The 24,849-nt window shown below is 34.7% G+C and overlaps 3 protein-coding genes across 3 annotated transcripts in view; 2 read left to right on the top strand and 1 right to left on the bottom strand.

Moving 5' to 3' along the window:
- The first annotated feature begins 1,114 nt into the window (after positions 1-1,114).
- On the top strand, positions 1,115-13,311 carry LOC137394020 (solute carrier family 45 member 4-like). Its single transcript, XM_068080735.1, has 9 exons — positions 1,115-1,634; positions 3,043-3,216; positions 3,903-4,074; positions 4,397-4,516; positions 4,830-4,948; positions 8,402-8,608; positions 9,180-9,320; positions 11,952-12,127; positions 13,090-13,311. The coding sequence occupies exons 1-9, from the start codon at positions 1,115-1,117 to the stop codon at positions 13,309-13,311; spliced, it is 1,851 nt and encodes a 616-aa protein (XP_067936836.1).
- Positions 13,312-14,876: 1,565 nt separating this feature from the next.
- Positions 14,877-18,586, bottom strand: LOC137394681 (cilia- and flagella-associated protein 68-like). The gene is made up of 4 exons (XM_068081440.1): positions 18,334-18,586; positions 17,404-17,488; positions 16,570-16,709; positions 14,877-15,269 (listed from the first exon to the last, which is right to left on the bottom strand). The coding sequence occupies exons 1-4, from the start codon at positions 18,547-18,549 to the stop codon at positions 15,075-15,077; spliced, it is 636 nt and encodes a 211-aa protein (XP_067937541.1). The 5' UTR covers positions 18,550-18,586; the 3' UTR covers positions 14,877-15,074.
- Positions 18,587-19,111: 525 nt separating this feature from the next.
- LOC137394021 (protein capicua homolog) overlaps positions 19,112-24,849 on the top strand; it is a 55,023-nt gene continuing 49,285 nt past the window's right edge. The window contains exons 1-3 of the mRNA XM_068080736.1: positions 19,112-19,252; positions 19,856-20,410; positions 22,099-23,236. Of these exons, the coding sequence (XP_067936837.1) occupies positions 19,874-20,410; positions 22,099-23,236 (1,675 nt within the window). The 5' untranslated portion in view covers positions 19,112-19,252; positions 19,856-19,873. The remainder of the gene's footprint in view (positions 19,253-19,855; positions 20,411-22,098; positions 23,237-24,849) is intronic.

The following is a 24,849-nucleotide window of genomic DNA, read 5'->3' on the forward strand; positions in this document are numbered from 1 at the left end:
TATAGAGTAAGTGAAGACGATATGGATTAAATATCACGAAATTTGAGATGATGTCTTTTTGCAACATTTACAGTTATTGCTGACACCGGCTCAGCGTAGATTTTGAAGAAGTATGTTAGGAATTGTCACCACTTGTTTGGTATCCCACTCCCAAGGGCAGCTATTCCATTGAACGTGGGCTCTATTGATTTGTACAGGTCATATTGACATATATTTTTAAAATTTTAGCAAACATCCTATTTCTATAAGAGACTATGCCGTATTACGCAACCCTTAGGATGGGAATTTTAACCATAGTATTTGTTTAGCCCCATTGACATGTTTTGTAGCATCTAGTGGCAAGTTTGAATAACACTAGTTTACCATGAGCCATTCTATTAATATTTTACGTTAAAAGTGCAAAATTGAAGACAAATATTTAACTCTTCAAAATACTATAATTGACTTTAAAATCCTTCCACATTGTGCAGTAATTTTGGACCATTATCACTTGAGTATTGCTTTGAATCTGCAAAGTGTTTACCATGTTGAGCTATTAGGGTGGTATATTCAGAGAGACTTGGCAAATTTCTGATTGCAGTAAAAATATGTTTAAGGTTATTTCCAACTAATCTACATATTAATCCTATACTGAACGCATGCATACTAAAGGCTGTGGACCAAATGTCTTGTTTGTAGAGGGTAGTTGAACTATTTGGGTTTCTAAGTAGTTGGTCGATAATGATCACAGTCTAAACTGCTGACATTGGAGAAGAATAGTGTGAAAAACTCATCGCTTTTACATTGTAAAAGACAAAATCGTTTCCTAGACAAGACTTCAGGATTGCTAAAAACTTTACATTTTGCTCAGAGCAAACAAGCTATTATTGATAATGTCCCTAACAATTTAAAAAACTTCAATTGCTACTGTGATGAATAATTGATTGTATCTGATGTCATTAAGGCAATTAACGCTCGTCGCTCCATTGTGAAAGGCGAGATACGTAACTATAGGCACTAAGGCGGAAAATAAATCCTTGACGAGTGTGTTCATAGTGCATCCATTAATTCACTTATACACTTAATCTCTTTCATAGGTCGATTACGATAGGTCGATTAAATGAGAAGAATCGTTATGACTCGGGGAGCCTTGTCATCAACGCTGCAAGCGCTAGCAAGTGTTGAGAAGAAACTAGCAGACGTGTATCCACTTTCGGAGTCACAGATGACGCTGTCATGGTCGAATCGAGTCAAGAGAATATTTCGGATGAGTCTGATTGGTGCAGCTGTCGGAGGAATAGAGCTGTGCTATTCCGCAGAGACAGCATTCGTCAGCCCGCTGCTGTTGCAGCTCGGTGTGCCAGTTTACTTAATGTCTCTCTGTTGGATGGCCAGCCCCCTGCTTGGCTTCTTCCTAGTCCCGATTTTGGGCAGCGCGAGTGACACATGCACTTCCTCACTTGGTCGTAGGCGACCATTCATTATTTTGTATTCTACGGGAATAGTCGTAGGGTTAGTGCTTGTTCCCTGGGGAAAAAATATAGGAAACCTATTGGGAGACGAAGAAGATATCAGCTTTGGAAATCTGACGAATTTTACTTTCGCAAATGATTCATACTTCATCATGGATTCTAACAACCACAACCACCCAGCAGGTACTTCTTTTCATTGGCACTCAAAATATTATTTCAATGTTTGATAAAATATTTGTGTGCTAGCTATAATTTATTTGATAAGATATACCATAATAATATAGGCATATTAAACTTTACATGAACATGTTAAATTTGTTATATACTCATAGCAAATTTGATTTGTGCTGATTCTTTCGCAATGTTGTATAGTATGAAGTACATGTATACGTATATAATAATGACTAGCTGGGCTATGCGGCGTTGCCTGGGTAATAAAAAACTCTGGACAGAAAATTGATTTGTATTTAACATATAACAACATTCCCCATTCCAAATTTTAAACTACATATCATGAGAGAAGTGTTTTATGTAGTTGAAATGAATTAAGAAAAAAATACAAACAACCGTAAAGTTTTTAAACTTTGTCAAACTATCACTTTCAAGCTATTAGCCTGGCACATTGCCAATGGAAAATTCCAATAAGCTGCTAGGCTTCTAATGACAGTACTCCATGATGTTGCGCCAGCATCGTTGTCCAGCTACAGTTATTCTAATAATAGCTATAGCCGGAATGCAGACAGACATACGGTCATACTTTGAGAAATATAAATATAGATAAAATTAAACATAAATACTCTAAATTTTTATATGCTCATGGCAAATTCGATTTGCACTAACTATTTTGAACAATAATATAATATAAAAGTATGCATATGATAATATAAACGAAAATATGCATGACATCTTAAATTTTTGTATGCTTAAAGCAAACTTCACCCGCTATAAATCCTTTTCAATGACTTTGTTTATAAAACTTTAACTAATAGGTCAAAAAATCAATAGGTCAGCAGTCTACATGCTAATTTTCCAATAAATCTGCGCTGCCATTTCAAAGCCACACTACACAAAGATCATTTATGCACAGATATAAAGTTTGTGTATGTTGATTAATATATATATATAATACATATATAATTTTAATATGTGTAATATAATAATAAAATAAATATATTGACTAATGATTTTTAGCCTTTTGAGTTCAAAAAATAAGTTTGAAAACAATACTGTAGACGGGATACCTTAAAATGAGCAAGAATTTTTGATGTGATAATTTGATGTGATGTGATTGGATAATAAACTGTAAAATTGTAACATATTTTATTATACTAAACAGAGTTAATAACTGTGTGCAAGATTGCTTAAACGCAATCTTATACAAAAGTATGTGAGTCAGTACGGTTTATAAAACACACTGAAAAATGAAAATAAAATAGGCTGTTTTTTATTACCGCTACAACACCGGCGACACGCACAGCTAATAAGAGTATATACAAGACCACCACTGCGTACCTATTCACTCTGATGTCTTTGTAAACTTGCGCATTACTTAGCATTGTTGCAAGATGCCGTATGTATTTATGTATTATAGGAACCTTTTTTACTATTCTTGGAGTTGTCTTACTAGACTTTTGTTGTGATGGCTGTCAGACACCATGTAGAACACTTATGATTGACCAGACAAGTGTGGGCGATCAGTCACAGGGTCTAGCTACTTTCACCATCATAGCTGGCATTGGCGGAGCTGTTGGGTACACTGTTGGAGGTAATCTTCTAAGTTGGTAACCCGGTGTGCCCAGAGGGCGATTTTTAATTAAGGCTAAATGGTAACTTTTCAGTTCTGAGACCAAATGTATATTGTGACTTAGTGTGAACCTATGTATTTTAGAATATTGTACGACAAGCAATGCATAGTCTAAAAACAGTAAACACAAGCTTTTATTCTCTGGTATAACGCCTTTAATTTTATTCAGAATATCAGTGTATTTGATGCAGAAATTAAATGCTTGCCTGATTCTTTTTAATCAGCCTTGTGTAATATGAAGCATGAACGTACATAATTATTTTATAGCTGGATTCATTGTTCAAGGTCAATTTTAAGCAACTTCTGAGGTCAATGAGTTACTTTTAATTTTTGTTATCAAGGCCAGATTTTCAACACTTACATACTAATAATTTCTTTAAATTGATTAAAAGTTTTTTTTTTAAATAATTGAGAAAAAAAATTTTTTGACTCTCACAATTGAACAACTAGCGTAGAATAAAACAGTTTTTGAATGCTAATTGCTTAGTGCTTGTGTAGAGTATTTAAAAGTGTAGTTCGGATCTCACCTACTAACTCCTTCTAGTCAAGTGCTTGCTGATGAACTAAGGCTAAAAATAGAACTGTTTCAGCTGCATTCAATCTGTTTTATTTTCATAGAAACACATTGCAAGTTTGTTTACATTCAGGCATTAAATGGAGCAAACACTTGTTAGAGTTTCCTCTAGACCCTCGATTTTCAACCCATGTGCACGTTGTGTTTGGAGTCGTCTTACTTATCTTTGTAATCGGAAGTCTTCTGACGATACTCAGTGTGAGAGAACAATCTATTGGCACTCAATATCAGTCACATAAATACAAGTAAGCATTGCTATTTCTTATGCTCGTTTCATTTTTGTTCTTTTGCAAATGCAACCAAACAAACTGTAAAATTAATTAAGGAAATTACGTGAGTTGTCCTCTCCCGTCTCTACTTGATTCAGTATTTGTTTGATGATATATAGACACATCTGTTATTTTGTGGCAGCTTTATTGGCACAACAATATTTGCAGGCAATAATATTTATTTCGTTTTATTTTGATAAATTTATGAACTCCCAAAGCTGTTCTAAAAAGCTCTTATACTGTTGATATAACAGTTTTTAGATATCTACTTGTGATCTCTTATTATTCTCTTGTGTAGGAGAATGTATATGCTTGATGAGATGTGTGCTATGGAGGGTCTCTCTCCTTTGACCAGCTCAAAGTCAGCAGATGCTCTTCTTAAGTCATCTTTCGGCCTCTCAGCTGATGAAGCCAACAAGTGGGTAAAACTAAGTACATTTATTACCTTTTGACTATTTTATAGACATAAAAATGAAGTCTTATTATTATTTTTCAAACAAAAATTTTAAAATCTTATTTACTTTTTGAATACTCTCATTTTTGTTTTAAAGTGTAACAACAAACATCATTCTGTTGATAATTACTTATGCCAATAAAATTTATACAATGTTGAAGTTTTCATCCACATGAGTAATAACTAGCAAACAAAATAATTAATTCCTCCCAGATATAAAGTGATTGTTTAAAATATACTTTTGTTACACAAAAAACGCATCTATTATACTTTACAGAGCAACCAACCTGAGTCAGAGCAAATCAGAGAATGCCATTGACAAAGGCCAGCCATTGCTGGTTGCAGATGAGGAATTCAACACTGCTACCATGACAAACAGCTCGTGTCATAGTCGGAGTGTGTATACTACAGCATGCAGTGATCGACTGCTAAATACTACTAAGCATGTTGTAACATACTGATGAGTAATTATTATAAGTAATAAGTATGTACATAAGTATGTGAGTAGGCTGAGTAGTGTAGTGGTCAGAGTGCCCATATGCAAATTGAAGGATGGGAGTCCAACTCCTGTGCGAGACAATATTTTTCTTAACGTTTCAGTGTGACTTCGGATGGACAGACACGGTTCTTATTATAGTAAAGATTTATAGGCCTATATATAAATTTGTACATTTAAATGCATCTCGTTAATAACCTTAAAAAGATAGACAGATGGAAAAATAGATAAATATGAAATGTATTTCATTGGTCAATGCCATTCAAATCAAATTCCACTATGAGAAAAAATAAAAACCAGTGAAATAAAATTACAATCATTAAAAAATAAATTTTTTTTGCATAAAACTGCTTTAACCTTTTAAAAATTTTATCTGAATTGCGTTACTTGTTAGGAACACAGGTGTTGTAGGCCTTCTGATATTCTACTACTCTTTAGATGAGCTGATGAAAGGTGACGTTAACATAAAATAATACACACTGTTTCTCTCAACTAAATATAGTCTCATTTTGGTTTTCAAATGTATCAGAACAAATTAGTTTAAACAAATATTTTTTAACTTTTTGTCTTGAACACCGAAAAAAAATTTGAAGCTCAAAAGCTCAAACATCTTACGATAGATCTAAAAAAAAACTTGACGATACAACTTAATTGTCAGCTGACCCTCCCTCTTTATATATATATATACATTTATATATATATATACAGTCAAACATGGATAACTCGTCCACGGATAGCTCGAACACATGGTTAATTCGAACATTTCCTTTGGTCCGTTCCCACGTAATGATAAATTGCTATAGATAACTCGAACTCAACACTGTTAATTCGAACTGTTTTTTTGCCCAACAGCTACCGAAACGGTTGTTTTCGCTTTAGAAAATCACTTTATTCAAAGCCATAGAGGTAAACTTCATCTTTTCGTAATTCATAAGCGTCGTTATTACCACCATCGGCAAAATATTTTTGTCAACGACTTTTCTAAAAGTTTGGTGAAATTTGATTTATACTGCGATACGATGATAGCACGGGCTAGCCGGGTCACGCGCGCAAGAATTATCGCCACGCACATACAAAACAAAAATCGCATGTTGTTTTGTATGTGCGTGGTGAAAATCCTTGAGTGCGTGACTCGGTTAACCCATGATGAATAGTTTTCCAACGTTGATTCCGTGTTGAATCGACGTCGGAATGTTGAATGTTTAAAACGTCTTAAAAAATGTTGTAATTAAACGTATACGCTGTCTGAACTACAAAAAACTATTCATCGTTTGACATAAACACAGAATACGTGTGTACATTCAATAAGTATCTATTAAAAAAGCGTGAGTGATATAGAATGTACCGTAAAACCTCGTAAAACTTCTAATTGAACTGCCTCGGAGTGTTGCTCTTAACGAATCCCAGGTAAAGTAAGGTAATCTGCATAAACCTCAAGAAAAAACGGCAAAATTGATCGTGGGTAAAACCCCAAAAGAAAAAAATGTCTTTTTTTTTAGCATTTCAACAACGATCAAGTTTTGCCAATGTCAATCTGAAAAACGTCCTGGCAATAACATCACCTCAAACAACAAACCAATCTCAAGTGATAGAAAAATCTCTATACTTTTTCATGAAAACGTTTTAAACTTTACATTAGAAGCATTTAATTTGAAACAAGCCATTTGTGCTTTTGATTTATATTATAGTTTGTATATGTACATGTATCTACTAATAAATAAGTAAATATATGGACTTGTGACAGTGCTCTGATAACTTGAATGCTCTGATAATTCGAACACTTTTGCTCGGTCCCTTGAAGTTCGAGTTATCCATGTTTGACTGTATATTCAACTTGTGCGTGTATATTTTAGTTTATGAAATACTGACTGTGTTTTGTACAGTGTAACAATGTAACATTTTACTTTTAATTAGAATAAAATGCTAGCTACTTTGACACTTTTTCATTTTACACTTTTAAATTTTTATTTTGGGGTGTAAGGTTAGTCTTCTTGATTAGTAGAGTATAAGTACACCTCAGTGTACTTTATATATTGCCTTTTTATTAATGTACAGCTCATAACATAAATACATTACTGTAAAAATGTGGTTAAAAGGTGTGTTCAAACCTTGAACCAGATTAAAATTATGAACATTATTTGTAATGAAAAAAGTGGTTTAAAATCTAAACACTTCGCTTTTTAAACAACTTTTTAAGCAAATTAATATTAAAAACTAAAGCCAAACTAAGGTCAGAGGTCAGACAGGGCTGCATAACAAAGGTTAAAATAACTGCAATAGAGACAATTTTATTATTGTCTCAAGGGAGACGATTTCTAATGTAACTATCATTCTCTAAACCATTTATTTCTAATTCCTCGTCATTTGATTAAGCACTTTTTCACATCTATCAGTTTTAAAAAAGGGGTTAAAAAAAGGGCGTATAAAGCAGCTGAAGTGAAGGTTTTATCACAATAACTTCATGTAACTGTAACATGTGGCTAATGGTCTGCAAGTACATGTATGTTGAGAAATCCTTCAAGGGAACACAACTGCTAAACTAGCTAGACAAAGGTACTACTATTCTCACATAATGAACAGCGTTATTTTTGATGGAGACAGTATATGTCAATTATAGTATGATTAAAATAACAAAAAGTCACTTTAGTTATTGCTACTGAAAACTTTAGTATTTTAAAAATAGTTTCATGTTAAACAAGCAGTTTTTAATAATTGCAAAGCTTTTGATTTTTTCTGCTGTTGTTCTAAATATGATCAGTCAGCCTAAAAGATAATGTTTCCTCATCGGCCCAACAATGAAGCAAGGCTGAGATCAACCTGAGTGAATTGCTAAACATACAACAATCAATATATATATATTTCTCAAAGTTTGTCATCCTTCGGTATGTCCAACTATAGCTATTAAAATTTTATAATGAAAAATACGTATCACAGAAGATTTGATCTTAGACCTTTTCATTTACCAGGGCAATCCCTTACCAATTGAACCAAACGAGCTTGATGGATTCATTAGACAATAAACATGTATGTCGTTATGTGGGTGTGAATACGCTACCCTCTCTATTAATGCACAACATTACAGAGAGCGGTAGTGTGATTAGAGCAAGTAGTTAGCTCATATTAGTAAGCTTACTAAAATTAGCCATTGGCAATGTGCCAGGCTAATGGCAAGTGGCAAGCAAATACGTTACCTCTCATTGTTTATAAGCTGATTTTTAATACCTGTGCAACCCCGGAAATTCCGCTAGTATGTCAATATTCCTACACCCCTTGGTTTTGTTGGTAGGCATTCTGTATGTGTTCGTAAATTGAATAACGCAAAGGCAACAGTCGATGTACGAATGTTGTTGTAGGCAGTCAATCACGTGCTAGTGACTGGAGTAGTGGTATGGAAGAAGACCTGCAGGTTGGCCAAGTTGGAATGAGAGTCTTCCTAAAGTCTATAGTTTTTATGCCAAAGCACATGTGGATTTTATGTCTATGCAATTTTTTCTGTTGGATGTCGTTGGTTACCTATTCTCTCTACTTCACGGACTATGTCGGCCAATCTATCTATAAAGGTGAGCAGAAAACAATAAGGATTAGAGCATGCTTATTATAATAATAGTACCATGTTATAGTTTTAAATCTTTTTATCAAATAATGTTTCAAAACATATTTAAACAATTTATCTAATAAAAATTATTACTCAAGAAACAAAATTAAAACTGATTTAGACTATACACAAGACACTCCCATATTATTTAGAAATTATTATTTCACTGAGAAGCCAACTTCTCAATAAATCTGATCTCTAGTTAATTCATTACCATGGAACCACCTAAAAGTTCCCTCCTGTTATTAAAGGCTAATTTTTAGAAGCGTTCAATAAATTTGTAGTCTATTTAATTTGAAATCAAGTTTTGAAAAATATATGTTTAACGTTATTCAAATATATCATATCATGATTTTTATAATTTATACTTAAATTCTCGAGTTAGCTAAAGTCATATTAATAAAAATAAACACATTTTTTGGAGTGAATGCTTTTACTTTTACATCTATATTAGTATATATTTATTTATAGCCAGTTAAGTTTTATGGCTTCTTTATTACCTAAGCTATGAAAGATTTTCATATCTTGCTTTGTAGGCAAACCCGAAAGCTTACTGGGTACGAATGAGAGAGCGGCATACGATGAGGGAGTGAGGATGGGCTCTTTAGCCATGGTTTTATATTCTCTGTCCTGCGCTCTTTACTCCTTTGCTATTGTCAAACTTATTGACAGATTTGGTGAGATATTTTAATCAACTTGTAGAGTTTTGAGAAAACTCTAAAAACACCGGATTGTGAGAGTTAGATTAAGATGCGCTGATGTAGTGAGCCGTTTAGAAGTTTATTGACAAGTTGATTCTCGTTATACCTCACCACACCGTGAAATCTAAAAGGTTATAAATTCATGAGTGTGTGTTCACATTACTAGTTACAGATAGTGATTAAAACATAGCAAATCTTAACAAAAACAATAATAGTGAGTCAAATATTGCAATTTTATAATAATTCAGTATTACTTTGATAAACTGACCTTGCCTCCGTTCCCACAATCCTGATTAAGAGTATGTTAAGGCTTGTATAGCTTTACTCAGGTTAGACTATAATTTTGCATCTTGTAGATTGTGCTGCTGTACAGCAACCGCCTAGGTAAAAATTCTGTGGGTGATTATCATTAGCGTTAACTGGCATGGCGGCGATAGAAAATGCTATTATTGCTGACTTTGGTTAAAACATGTTGACACATCCTAGTGTGGATGACTTTTGTGGCTCAGACAGAATGAGTATGAAGAAGTTAATTGCTTACAGATGTTTTCATAATCTATTCGGGATGAGTGATGTGCCATTGGTGATGTGTATGAATGAAATCTAATTATATTGTCAAAGGTAACCGGTTCTTGATTTCATTTTATCTTATAAACTATTAATTAGGAATACAGTTTAATTATGACCAAGAGACAGCCTGGCCATGTCAGGGATTGCTTTACTTTTAATCAGATAGTCAGCGGGTGGGTGTTCAAGAGTTTATTAATAGTTAAATAATATTAAAGAATAATGGTAAAACTATATAGTAATAAATATAACAATTTATTAACAATTGTATTAGAAGTTAAAATTATTATTATTATTATAACTATTAATAATAATAGCATCAGGATTTGGCAAGAGAATTGAGGTCTGGAAGAAATTTGTGACAATTCTCCCTATCATTGTTGGGGCATTGGGTGCCCCACCCCTATCGTGGTTGGGACATTGAGTGCCCCAACTCTATCATGGTTGGGACATTGGGTGCCCCACCCCTATCGTGGTTGGGAGATTGGGTGCAGTCAACATTAAACTAAACTGATTAAACTCAATGTTCGCAAGAAGGAAATTCCAAAAGCCCAAAAGTGCAATTGGCTGCACTGCTGGAATCAGCTAAAATACTTACAAGGGTTTTGGATCTCCCAAGTTAGTTATTTTGATCCAAGCTCTAAAAATACCAACAACATCATGTTGGGATAGCTACCAATAATAATAACACTAATAGTAATAATATAATAGCAAAGAATGACAGCAAAATAATAATAGTAAGAGATAATACTAATGATATTTACGTATGTTAAAAAAATATCTGTCTATTCCAGCTGAATTGCTCTAGATCAATGGCAAAAATACCACCAACACCAAATTGTGATTTAAACCGCAATAATAACAATATTAATAATAATATTAATAATAATAATAACTGTCAGTGTGTGAATTTTCCGAATCGCATAAACAGAGTATAAAAGAAGACAAGACAAAGTAATGACAGTAATGCATTGGACTGAGAAATTTCAACATTGAGTCAGGGAGACTGACAGTAGCATGCAAGTCAGACCTGATGTTAGTTGATGAAGAAAAGAGAAAGAGTGTCAGACTCAGCTATACCAAGTGGTGCAAGTGTACAGAACTAGGGAAGAAGAGAAGATGAATAAGCACCAGGAACTGGGATTTGAATTTAGTGACTGGAGGTTGTCAGACAAAAAGTCATGCCAACCCTTATTGGTGCCCTCAAAATTGTTAGAGACAGAATGATTTCATATTTAACAGTAGTGTCAGCAAATATGTTCTTTAAAACTATTCAAAAATCGGCGATTTCGGAAACCGTATAAACTTTGATGAGGGCTCATGAGAGGAACAGAAGTAAAGACTATTTGACCTTTAGCTTGAGTTTGGTTCTCACTTGTTACATCTATATGGATTGAGATCATAAACTCTCTCACAATAATAATCTTTGCTATAATAAGAGTCGGATCCATCCGTTTATCCCAAGCCATTTTTAGAAATTGGGGAAAAGTTTGCATCGTACGGGACTCGAACTTACGACATTTTTCTTAGTAGACCAACACTCTAATACTCGCAGAATAATTATACTTAGAATTACTACACCTGGGGATCTCTCGCTCCACACTGGACTGTCAGGGTACTGCTGATAATAGTGCTTCAAAGGAGTTGAATTTGTTCATCTTATCTAAATCCTCAATGCCCAGTACATGCCATATAATTTGCAAGGTGTGACAACTCTACGCGTGTCAGTGAGGGGCCACACTGCAGCCAAATATCAGCAAATCCAGTCATTCAAAAACTAACATAATAATAATAGTCACTCTATTTGTGAAGCCTCTTTATTTTGGGTAGACTAGTGAATCAAGTCAAAGTGTATGGTTTTTTATGGATCAAAATAGGAAGAAAAATAGCCACTGCCCCTTTGTTTATATGTAATTTGTACTCGCTTAAAGGGAGTTATGTGCTCGTCAACTCTCAACCAATTGTTCATGCATTTGCTGTTCAAAAATATATATTTCATACTTATAACAATTTAATTACACAATCTCTCTTTTTTTCTAGGAACAAAGATGGTGTATGTCCTTGGACAGCTGGTCTACTCTGTAGGGATGGCTATTCTGGCTGTAACAGGCCACATTGTTGCAGCATTCATTAGCTCTCTGTCTGCTGGATTCATGTACGCCACATTATTCACACTTCCATATCTGCTCATAGCACGCTATCACTCCAACACTGAGGTGCGTTTCAGATTCAGTATTTTAAAATTACAGTATAATTTTTTCACAATTTTTCAGTTTTTTGAGTCTCACAATTTGGTCTGAAACTAAGGTGGATCTCTTCTTGTAAGCTTTTAAGCATTATTGGAAAATTTTTGATGTTAGCAGTGGTCTCTTCTGGTCCTGTGCGCTGACACAGTTTAATCATGGTACATCAACTAGTGTTTTTACTATCTGTATGGAATGGTGGGGTCTTAAAACTACCAATGACCAGAAGCTTCTTTTTTAAAGTTAACGTATCCAACCTTACAGAGCAATAACTAGTCCAAGGGCTTTCAGAAGCTTCTGAAATGACTTGACAACAAGCTGCTAAGTAAGAAATAAGAAATGTCACGACTTCTTGGAGATGTGCGATTAACCATTCCCAACTGCAGCTTCAAGTTCAAATTGTTTAAAAATGTGTTTTATGTAATTTTAATGAACTTAAACATCAGCAGACCCTGCGCGGGAGATGAATCGTGTGTGGGTGCTTCACCCTGTTGGGCTAAGACTGCATTGGGGATTGATTGGACATTTATTAAGCTGGATAATAATTATGCTGATCTTGTTCAAAAGCAATATGAGAGCAAAAATTATTTTATGAAATGACACGCTCTTGCTAAAAGCGTCGTCTTAAACAACTAATAAAAAAATAGACTGGTGGTTTTTGATATTACAAGCGAACATGTTGAAGATAAGAGAGTTGCAAAAGCAAAGTTAACTGATCAATTGGTTGCTGAATACTCGCATTGCAATTATCTCAACAGAGGCAAAACTAGTTGAATGCCAGGTGTTGCCTGGGTAATAAAAAATACTTTGCACAGAAAATTCATTTTGATTTAACATATAACAACAGTTACCATTCTAACATTCAAGCTTCATATCATGAGAAAAGTGTTGGGCGTTGTGTGCAGACTCGAAGGCCATCTCTCTTATTCTTTTAGTTCTTGCAGCTGCATGCAGGGAGCAATGCCAAGCTAAGAGGTTTGGGTACAGATATCGCTATAGTTAGCAGCATGGTGTTTGCTGGGCAATTCACTCTTTCTCTTTTCATCGGAGCTCTGCTTCACGCTGCTAGTACCACTACGGTGATACCCGTGACAGCCTCGGTATTCAGCCTATGTGGTGCCATAACAGCTTTGAAGGTAGAATATTTAAGTGAATAACTGCTGCAAGGCGAGGCCAACATATGGTATGACCACAAGGTTGAACTGCTCTGACTGTTGCTCAAGATTCATGCCTATAGAGGCAGCTTACCGATATATTGTATGTACTCGCATAATAGACATACTGTATTAGTTAAAACAGACGGTCTGCTGTGAAATATTACTTGTGTCAACTCTCTAAAGCTACACATGTATTCGCATATGCAAGATTTCTGTTGTTAGTCTGTCTTGGATTAATGAATAGTAAAATGTTCCTACAAAATGCTTTGAAATTACCAAATAAGGAGATGTTATGCCAGAGATGTAATTTCATAAGGCAACAACTAGGTATGGGCATGCAAGTATTCCTCTCTGCGTAATGGTCCAATTCTATTTTCGTAATAAGAATATTCATGTTTGCTGCTACAAGTAGAAAGAAAATTTTGCAGAAAATCAGCGGTCAACTTTAGGCAAAATTGTTTTTGATGTCAGAATAGATGACCTTTGGGAAGGTTGTTTTGTCATGTTGAGTGCTTTAGATCAGATCTTCTTATGCTTGACTATTTCAGCAAATAAAAATACTTCATAAAATGTCATAAAATTAATGTTCATTATCATAACTTTTAGTCTCTAAAAGATATACAATATGTGTCGTCAGCACTTGAAGTGAGTTAAATGTGCTTCCAGGAATTTGAAGTAAAACATGTACATGCTGTCAGTGTTTGAAAGGGCACATATACATCCTGTCAATGTTTGAAAGGGCACATATACATCCTGTCAATGTTTGAAAGGGCACATATTCATGCTGTCAATGTTTGAAAGGACACATATACATGCTGTCAATGTTTAAAAGGGCACATATACATCCTGTCAATGTTTGAAAGGGTACATATACATGTTGTGAGTGTTTGAAAGAACACATGTACACGTCAGTGTTTTAAGGGGTGCATAAACATGCTGTCAGTGTTCGAAAGGGAACACATGCATGCTGTCAATGTTTAAAGAGGTAGTATATACTGTATGTGTATAAGCTGTTAGAATTTTAACAATTGCATGTGTATACTATCAAAACATGAAGATGTACATGTTCATGTTGTCAGAGTTTAAAAAGGCAAATATGCATGTTGTCAGTATCTGAAGGAACATGTGTACACGCATAATACTGTGTATTGTTTGACAGTGACGATATGATGAACTGGCTGCAGGGGAAGTGATGAAATTAGCTTGTACTTGTTGCTTTCATGAGAAATAGAGGTATACATGTGTTTTTCATAGTATAACTACACACTTTTAAGTTCCCAATATACATACAGATATAAATATAGTATTTAATAAAAAAAAAGATGCCGTGGTGCTGGAGTACTTTCACCATAAAGTATAAGCTCTCTCCCAACTTTTTATGATATGTGTTAGATAGCTGTTGTTGAGTACTTATTTTACTTTGTTGTGGTTGTCACAAAACTATATAGTTATATTTAGTTAAACTTTTCTTTCAAAAAAGTGCAGTGTGTTGTCAAACACAATGTAGGAACAACAGAGCATAACAAACAATATTGAGCAAGTTCTGTTGATGCGCAAGTGCATGAGGTGAGCAAACAGCATGACTAATATTTTATAAATTTGTAGCCTTAGATCCATGAGTTGAACCTCAGAAAAGTTGAAACTGGTTTAAAAAGATGTGGCTTTCTGTAGAGAACATTCTAGAAAAAACTACTACATAAATACAATAAAAGAGTGAAGTATGCAATTGCACCCACTATAAACTGATATGGCAGTGACAGTATTCAGACAGGATGACCGGCTGTTGTTTTCAATCTAATAGACTGAGAACCAGCGCCAGTTCCTGGCCCGCTGTGTGGAGGCGATATAACGTGCCCACCAGGAGCGGAATGCCCAGCTCTAGCTCCAAGGTGAACAATCGGTGTAGTTACAGTCGAAATTTTCCATTGCTCTTTCTCAGCTTCTACCGGTGCAGCTTGCTGTGAGAATACGAACAAACATAGTTTAGTTTTTCTGTATTTGTTACAAAAATTTTTCAAAGCTATAAACTTATTTGAAAACTAATTAAGAAGTTGAATAAATTAAAAAAACAAAAAATTTTAAGAAGGGTTTATCAATTATTTATCCATTCCTTTGCATGTTATTCCATAAAGTAATGTGTACTGTTTTTGGTAAAAGTACTTATGAAATGTTGAATTAATGTCTTTTGCTTCAGTTAATACTCAACTGCATATACTATATAATATATTGTTAGTTTCCAATCATGCGTATGATAACCTGCCAGCCATCATATAATATATGGTGGCAGAGACACCTTATCATTTTGGACTTCATATTGTCCACAGGAAAAATGTGGCTCGAAGCCCTTCTCATTCCGCCCTACCTTAAAATGGAATTCAAATTTGTCAGTGTGTTTTTTAAACTTTCTTTGAATTCAGATAATTAGCATTAGTCTAAGATAGCTTGTAAACCTTCCATTGCTGCTATCTTGCAACATCCTGAGCTACTTTTAAAAGTTGTTGCCTTATGAAATTAACTAGAAATAACAACTCCAAAAAACAAATCTTATTTACAAACTTATCAATTTATGGTCAAACTTAGTTTAAAAGTTATCTTTAGCAGCTCAAAAATTAAAGCAAGCCTGAAATTACATTTCAACAAACATATTCATATTTTCAAAGCAGAGCCAATTAAATGGGCAAAAGATTTCACCTGGAAGCCCTCATAAACAGTTAATCTGCGTGTGACAACAGATGCTACATATAATACTGCATATTATTATACGTATGTTAACGTATAGAAATTGTATCTACAAGTATTTTGTTTAGTTATTTCATTTGATTACATTTACTTAATTTTTTAATGATGAAATATATTTTAAAATACTTCATAAAGTTAATACCAAACTTACGTGTAGATGTTAGTATAAACTTATTTATTAAAACAAGAAACATTTATTCAAACTTTTCAAGAATATTAAAATTCACATTTTACAAAATGAAAATGTTTTGAACCTGAACAATAGTATTGTTTTTTTAATAAACTCACTAAGATTACTTATAAAATATTATAAATAAAAATGAAGGAATAAATAAAGATTTAATGGAGAATAAATTTTTAAACTTTCAAATTATGCTGATCTTATTCAAAAGCAATATGGGAACAAAAATTATTTTATGGAATGGCATAAAATAATTTTCTTGCTGAAATAAAAAAACAATTCAATACTTGCAATTGCTTTCAATTAACTCAAACCTATGCACAAAGAGTACTTCTTACCTTTTTTATACTCCTGGTTGGAGAAACATTAAAAGGTTTGTAAGCAGCGGTAGAAGTGGTATTCCAGTCATTATAGACAGCCTTGGCAGCCTCAGAGTCCAGCTCGGGCTGATGACCAGGAAAGGCGCTAGGATGCCGTCCTATTTAATTCATAACATCGCTATAAAATCTTAACAACAATTTTAGCACGATGCATAGAAAATTAATATTATTCTTATTAATGAAACTCTTGCCTGAAATTGAAGTCTGACAATTATTATTATTATATTAGTATTACTAATAATCTAGTTATTATTATTTTTAAAATTGATAAAATATGCTGTAATTTTTTTGAAGTCATCTGTTGTAACTATTTTTGGGGGTAAAATCCAAGCTGAGAAATTATAAAAAGTTTTCAATTATTATTCTTATTATTATAACTATTGTTGTTAGTTACCATTATCATGCCCATTATTATTACTGTTATTGTTTTGATCATTCTTGTTGTTAGCATTAGGTGTAATAAAAGCATTATTGTTTTTAGGCTGTAGAATGCCATTGATTGGCTTAAATAAAAAGGAATATAATAAACTGTGTTTATGTGGCATGTTGATGATAGTTATTCGTCATACGGAAGTAACATTAGAAATATTGTCAATGTATAGATTTGCAGATACTCTGAAAAAAAGGTGTAACTGTAATATTATCAACACAACGTTATAGAGGTGACTCGAAACATTATATATGTTTATCAAAATTTCAAAAAGTGTATGTATCCTTCCTACCTTTTCTATCTCTTCTATAGGCCTAACAAAGATAATTTCTACACAAGTATTCGATATAAGCAATACTTACGCTTTAGTCGTTGAGCATCAGGGTGTATCTGAGGTTGTCCCTTGTTGTAGTCTACACCATATGTTGTTGTAAAATAATGGTTATACTATAATAAAACAGAATCACAAAGTTTACATGGCCTACATGGTTTGAAACAAATATAACAAATGGAAAATATTAACTCTAACTCACAGGCTGAGATTTCCAGCCAGTGTCCCGAACTAACGGCTCTGAAAGGTTAGGAATAGGATGAACACAGCAACGAGGGCAATGCTCCATGAATGCTCATAAAATTTATAGACCTCGTATAACAACTAAATTGAATGACCAAGCTTGTGACATCACTGGTTTTGTGTATTTTAAGGTGGTTTCGTATTATCTATTTTTGTGCTTTGTCATGCTATAGCCATCAGTAATAACATAAGTTTATTTGTATTATGATACATGACAATGCATTTTACTAAGCTGTAGTTTAGTATGTCACAGCACTTTTCGCATATTAAATTCAAATGTGAGATGCATTTGCGACAAGCACACAATGGAAAATTCTGATTATAGTTGATTATTTTAATAAGAGATGACTGATCATCTTGTCTCCCAGCATCTATTATACATCATCAATTGTAATAACAATTAGTTAATCAAACATAGAAATAATTTCACAAAACATTCAAGTTGTTGTATGTGTTCTGTAAACGTTCCAAGAATCAACTAGTTGACTACTGTAACAGTTGACATCAGTTGTGTTTATATTTACCTACAAAGAAACTTTTACAATGTTTATATCTATTAATTAAATAAAAATTTAAAAAACTGCTGCTATTACTTAAATTTTAAAATAAAATGGTAATAATTAGCCAAACTTATAAAGTGACAAGCTCAAAGTGTGCAAAAGTTGGTCACATGAACAATTTTACACAGTAATATCAAGAATGGTTGGTGTAAATTCACCTGGGATGGCAGCGGCTTTGATTGCAACCTGTTTTTCAAATCAAAGTTTTCTTCATTATAGTTTCCCACGAGCGTATCCAAACCGTAACCACTTTCTTTTGTAGTGCACCGCCATCCAAACTGGTCAAACTTTGAGTCTTCATGACCATGAGTCCATGTCTCAGCAAGGCCTGAAGCTCTCATCATTTGACAGAACTGCAAATCTGAAGAGGCCATTTTTTCTTAACTTTATATATAACTAGATAAAAATAATACTGTTCTCAAACTACCGGTGATGTTACTACTATGATGTCAACTATTATCCAGACAGGGCGAAGGTTTCAATCCAACGGAGTTCGAGCACCTGCGCGGCCTTTGATGTCATAGAAACGACCTTGACTTTACTACTTGAAAATATTTAAAAACAATAATTAAACTACAATATATTTAAATTTTTGTTAAATATAATTTAAAAGTTTATCATTATTTAATAATGTTTTGTGGTTAACACAAGTATAGTCTAAGATGTTAACATTTTTTTAAAGGCGCACGAGTAGAGCGAGCTAGTTTCTACAAGCGTTCGTATTGGTTAATTGTTTAGTAGTACGACGTCAGATACGTTATAATAAAGTAATCGTATCTTTGCACACTCAAGTTTGATAACTAAAAGTTCTAATACGAGGCTAAATTGCGTAACCTGGGAGCAACAGTTCCATTGGTAGATCATGGGAGTAAATATAGTGTCGAATTTCCCATGATTCACCGCTGTAGTAGAATCGTAGTAAAATTCGTGACACACGCGAAGGAAATTGTTATCACCATTGGGCAAGTTCAAACAGACTAGTTTTTGCAAAACTGGGACGACTTAGTTTTTATTTACATCTTATCGATGTATGTGTTTTAATTACACAGTGTCTATTGATGCATTTAAGAGTTACAGGTACGGATAAAAGCGTATGCAATTTAGTAAAAGTACCCGATTTCGACGTAAATTATTTCCAATTCGTTGTTTTGTGGTTCTTCTCTGCCTTTTTCTGATTGATAGTATGTTGTGTTGTTCCGATATTTAGGGATACTTGTATATCTCATTCAGTCTTATTTCATTGTATCCCAACGATATTTAAGTTCGTAACTAAAATAATTAGTATCATCACCATCGCTGTTAATATTAGTTAAAGTGCTCATGAAGAGTTCTACTTGTTTTTGTCATTAGCAACTAAAGAATGGCAAATCTGAACACAATTTTTGGTGTTTATTGTTTACTAGTCATATGAGTGAGCTTTTAGTGAAAATGTGCAATTTCGAATAACTGCAGTTTTAGCAAAAAGTTGGCTTCGTTTTGTAAACAAAACTATTACTAAACATAACTATTAGAACTTTGGTTGGTGTTGGTGTGTGTCTCGGTCATATCTAACTTTCTGGTATAGCTCTACTGCCATCGTTTAAAGTAGATATGAGGAAAATCTACAAGGTTGAAATTTTTGTGTGCATTGTATAGCTAACAATTTTTGGAATTTGCATGATTAATATCGAATAATTTCAGCTAACAACTCGCAGTACTATGAAAACTGGAGACACCAACATTGCCAAACCGCCCAAAAAGCGTAAAGTCTGTGACATGGCAGTGGATAATGAACTATCTGTTGTCTCGCCGTCTCAACAGAGGACAGCAATGAAAGCCTCCACAGTTAATCTGTATGACTGGCGTGAATCTGCCATCTTGGTAAAAGAAGGATCTATGCATTACTTTCCAGGAGTAATAAAGAGAGTCCCTAGTCCATCTGCGATCGAGGTTTTACTTGACCGGAATAATGAAACATTGATGTTTGAAGATGTTTTAGCAAAGAGTAATCACATATTAAGTAACCACAGTGCTCCAGCTATTATGATTAAAGAAGGGCTCTCAGTTTGTGTGAAGACGAAGCCTTCAGATAACTGCTTTCGTGTGGCAGTAGTAAAAAGCGTCAAGCAAGGACCACCCATGCAGTGTTTAGTACAAGTAAATGAGACTTCACAGGAACTATGGGTCTCACGGGCAGCGATCCGACTTATGCAACCGCCCTGGTATGACGATCTTGAAGACACTGGAAGTCAAGAGGTAAGTGCGTGGAGTTCTCTTGCCTTGCTTTCTGATTCTTGTGTCACAAATATTATACTTACTTGACCCTACTTATTCACCATATTGATGATTATTATGTCTTGGCTGAAGTCTTAAATGTAGTGTTTTTCAAATGTTTAAATCTTAGCCGTTGTTGCATGGCAACCCGTGACTTTAGGCAGCTGTCAGGGTCAACGTTGGTCTGCCATTGTGGTTTTTGTGACTGTAGCACTTTCTCTTACTCAATATCTATTGCTAATTGTTCATTGACATTAGTCCATATGTTTTGTTGTTAATCTTTTTTCTTATTTGTTGTTGTTTCATCATCATATCTTGGTTTATTTTGTGTATAAGAATGTTGCTGTACAAGGCAGTAATGGTGTAGCATTCTGCAGACAATAAATAGCTTGAAAAAATAAATAACTCCCTTCCCTACAAGTATGATATAAGGCCTATGCAAGAATTCCCTAAACCTTCATTTGGTCATTGCTAAGCCTTGTCAGTCTACATGGTAAACTCTTCTTTGTCGACTAGTCTTGCAATAGTTTTAGTGATCCTTTGCTTTACGAAAGAACTAGCACTCAAGATAAGTTCGTTTTACACACTCCAAGCACTTGGTAGACTCATAAAGGAGGTGTGACATTATAGAATTTTATAAACTTTATACGTCGACACCTTTATTATATTTTAATTTGTGTTTGAGATTTGCTTCACTTATTTTACCCATTATTCGATGGTTTGTTCAGATACTGCTGACTGACTACCTATTGCCATTGTTGTCTACGTAGTATTATGATAGGCATTTGAAATCATGAACACTGAGGAATATTCTGTAATAGTATTTCTGTAGCAGTCAAAAGTGGGGAGATTGTGCGTGTGCTATTTTTAGTGATTTTTTATATAGTTTTGATGCAAGCATAACCAACAATTGTGTTCTTAAAACGTTGTTGTCTTCGACCCGATTAGAGTGTTGTTATTATATTGTTTGAATTCTTAAACATAAGTTCTTTAGCAATTTATTATCATAGCATTCGGTGTGATAGCTTTATTCGTGTAGTACTTTACGTACTCTCTGTTCCAAAGAACCTTTGGTGCTATCAATGTATTTCCTATAGCATCAGGTTCTGTTATGTAGCATAGTAACTGCCTAGCTTTGTCTACAACGAAACTGTAATGACAATTATTTGTTTTTTGTTGACCATCGCGACTGATTAAAAGCAAGAATGAAAAATTATAATCGATTTTTCTATAAAAGTAAATTTGTTTCCAACGTAAGAGGTTTTGAAAAATGCATCAAGCCATCAACTGCCATACCTTTACTGATCAACTAGTTGTATGGTGGCTCCTAAAAACTTAAATATAAGCTACCTTAGAGAAATTGGCTATAGCTTTTATCACTTGCTGTTGTGGTGAGTAACAAAGGTGGCTGTTTTGTTTGATTTTAATTATCTATGCAGTGTGTAGAAAGGTAATGCCAAAGTTCAGCTGTTTTCTAAAATCAAGTCCTATCTGCTCAATTGTTTGCCAGTTGGTGGTACGGTGCAGATAAATTACTGAAGGACCGAAACCTTTTGTAGTGTTTCTCCATTCAGCAGGTATAATGCAGATATGTATACGCAGCCTTTTGTAAGTACATGCTTTTATAGCCCAAGGAAATGGGTTTTATGAAATATTTGCCCTTCTTATAGGTTTCAGCATTTATGTCAACCACTTCTGCTCTTACCAATGAAATAGATGAGGAGATTGGGCAAACCTTAGACTCTACTGAAGATAGTATAAAACGTCCTCCCAAGAAACGCCATTCAAGAAGCTTAAGTGCTCAATCTATAGACAGCGGCCGGGCTTCCACACCCATGTCTCCATTTGGTACCAAATACAAAAAGGGGGAGATCGTTTACCAACCAGGCGGGATTCGTAAAAAGTTCAATGGAAAACAGTGGCGGAAGCTGTGTACTAAGGGTGACTGTAACAAGGAGTCTCAAAGGCAGGGTTTCTGTTCGAGACACTTGTCATTACAGAATACACGTAGTGGTGACGGTTCAGAAGTAACGCCTGAAACAAGTCCCCAGACCGATCATTGCAGCAGTTCGAGTCGACTCACTGAGCAAGATGAAAAAGAAGCCGTTTCTGTGCTCATGTCTCTTAGCAATGCGGGTGTCGTAGGCAGCCCCGAAGCTGTTGATAATTTAGGCGACGCCCCTTCTAATACTTCAATTACAAATGCTCAAAGCCCCATTTCTGTGTCTAAACCCAATGTATTTATTCCTATTTCGCCCCAGCGAAGAGTCACTGCAAGTCATTCGCCTACTCCTTTGGTTGCTGATCGCTCAGTTAGTGGCAGATGTGAGGCGTCGGACGCTGTACAGACTGTACCCGTCTCTCAACACCTTCCTTCTCTTGCCAACACCGTTTGGCCTGAGGTTCGAAAAAGTTCTTCTTCGCCAATGCCTAGTAAGGAAAATGGCTGCCCTTCTGGCCATATAGACTCCCACTCCGTAGCGGTCCCTTGCAGTACTATAAAGGATCCTAATACTGTAGGGAAAGCTGAGAACACGCGTGTTATGCAACCGTCTGCGCATTGTCCTCCTAGTCTGCCGGTGGACCATGCACAAACCACATACAATCAACATAAAACTCCTCCAGAGTTAGCCTATCCACCTCCTCTAGTCAATACGGACTATGGCAAGGGTTCAGTTGGTTGTTTTACCAGTTCGAATCCTGCCGATCTCAGGAGTCAGCAGATATTGATGGCTCAAATTGCAGCGCAGCAGGAGCTCGTTGATCAACAGACAAGAGCTATGCTCGGATACAGCTGTCAGATTGCAGGTAGGACTTGTCATACAAGCTTTAGTTTCAAAAGGTGCGGGTTTAGTACGTTCTTGGAACTGAGGGTGCATTGAGTTGTTCTACTCGTAGGGCTATGCGCATGCTATTCGAATTCCAGTCGTGTGCCACTCATAATTGTAAACAAATTACATTAGTTTCATTTGTGTAGATAATAAAACACGGTAACCATGCTGACAAGCTTGGTTGAAAATGTGTAAGTGGATACATCACTAAAAACTAGCCTGACATCTTGATAACTTGTTAATTTTTATCGACTGTGATAACTGACTACTTTCAGTAAGTATTTTGTGAATTCTAGAAATTTGTTGATTAAACCCTTCCATGGGTGATCATTTGTTCGATCAAGTAATTACCGTGTCAAACGTCATTGAAAATGTTGTGTAGGAGATAACTCCCTGTCTTATGGATATGTGTTGGCCTTGGTGGTTGTTCATCGCATCCTTCGACTCCCATCCCTCATAATATTCTCTATGTATACCCTAAAGATGTGTACCCTTGGAATCTGAAAACACCTCATGTCCCTTCTTCCCTGTCTTATCAGGGGTTAGTTAGAGTTACACATCTTAGTTAGAGCTGCATTGGTACCAGATTTTGCTGTGTCAGCTTACACCGACTGATGATTCACATTAATGTGTTCAACTCATGCTTCTTATGGCATCGGCGTTAAGTTCTAGTGTTTGTTTTGAGTGTTTTGGCATCACACACGCGTCATTATATGTAATTATTTTATTTATGAGCCCATATTTTGTATTTTCCTAAGTTACCAGAAGAGATCAATCTCCTCGAAAAATGATACTTTTGGCAACTAGCAAAAATACACAAATATTGCAACAAGATGGTAAAATATTGCTACAATTGCAGGCATTTGAAAAAATCTAGCAATTTTGAGTAAAGCATTATGAAGAAAACATTGTCATGTTCATGTTTTCTCCATAGCCACTATTGCGTCAACAGTAATACTTAAAACCTTGACCTTTATAGCCCTTTATTATATCCCTATGTATCTTAGCAATACGTGGTGTGGTAGATATTTTTGAAGTTATTGATATCTCTACCAATATTTCATTTACAAAATGCTCAATGCCATGCCTTTCTGTTCAAGCTGAACGTATTTACTTCTATTTGGTCTATAATACCTGATATGAATCCTCTTATCAGGGTTAATCTACTTGACACTAGCCATGGTAGGACTGCACGCCTTGACACACTCATTCATCAGTTTATCATGTTATCATCATCATCATCAAAATTCTACACAAACCCAAATCTGACTTTTAGCAATAGCAGATATTTGGATATAACCCTTTGTCTACACTGCACTTGTACTTTTGCATTGCCACTGTACTCTGTTCTTCCGTCTATCATGTGCAGTGACTTTAAAAATATCTTATTGATTATTTCTTCATTAGTTTGTTATGATATTTATTTTATGTAATGCATTGATCTTATTGCTATGTGGGAATATATGCGGAATGTGTTAAGGAGCTATTGTAGGTTTTCGGCATGAAAATGGTTTATGGCACATTTAATTAAACATGCTATATTGTTGACATGTGAAGCTGGTCCTCGAATGAAAGGCAACGCATTTCATT

Source organism: Watersipora subatra, chromosome 4 (genome assembly GCF_963576615.1).
Source record: "Watersipora subatra chromosome 4, tzWatSuba1.1, whole genome shotgun sequence".
Classification (NCBI taxonomy): Eukaryota; Metazoa; Bryozoa; class Gymnolaemata; order Cheilostomatida; family Watersiporidae; genus Watersipora; species Watersipora subatra.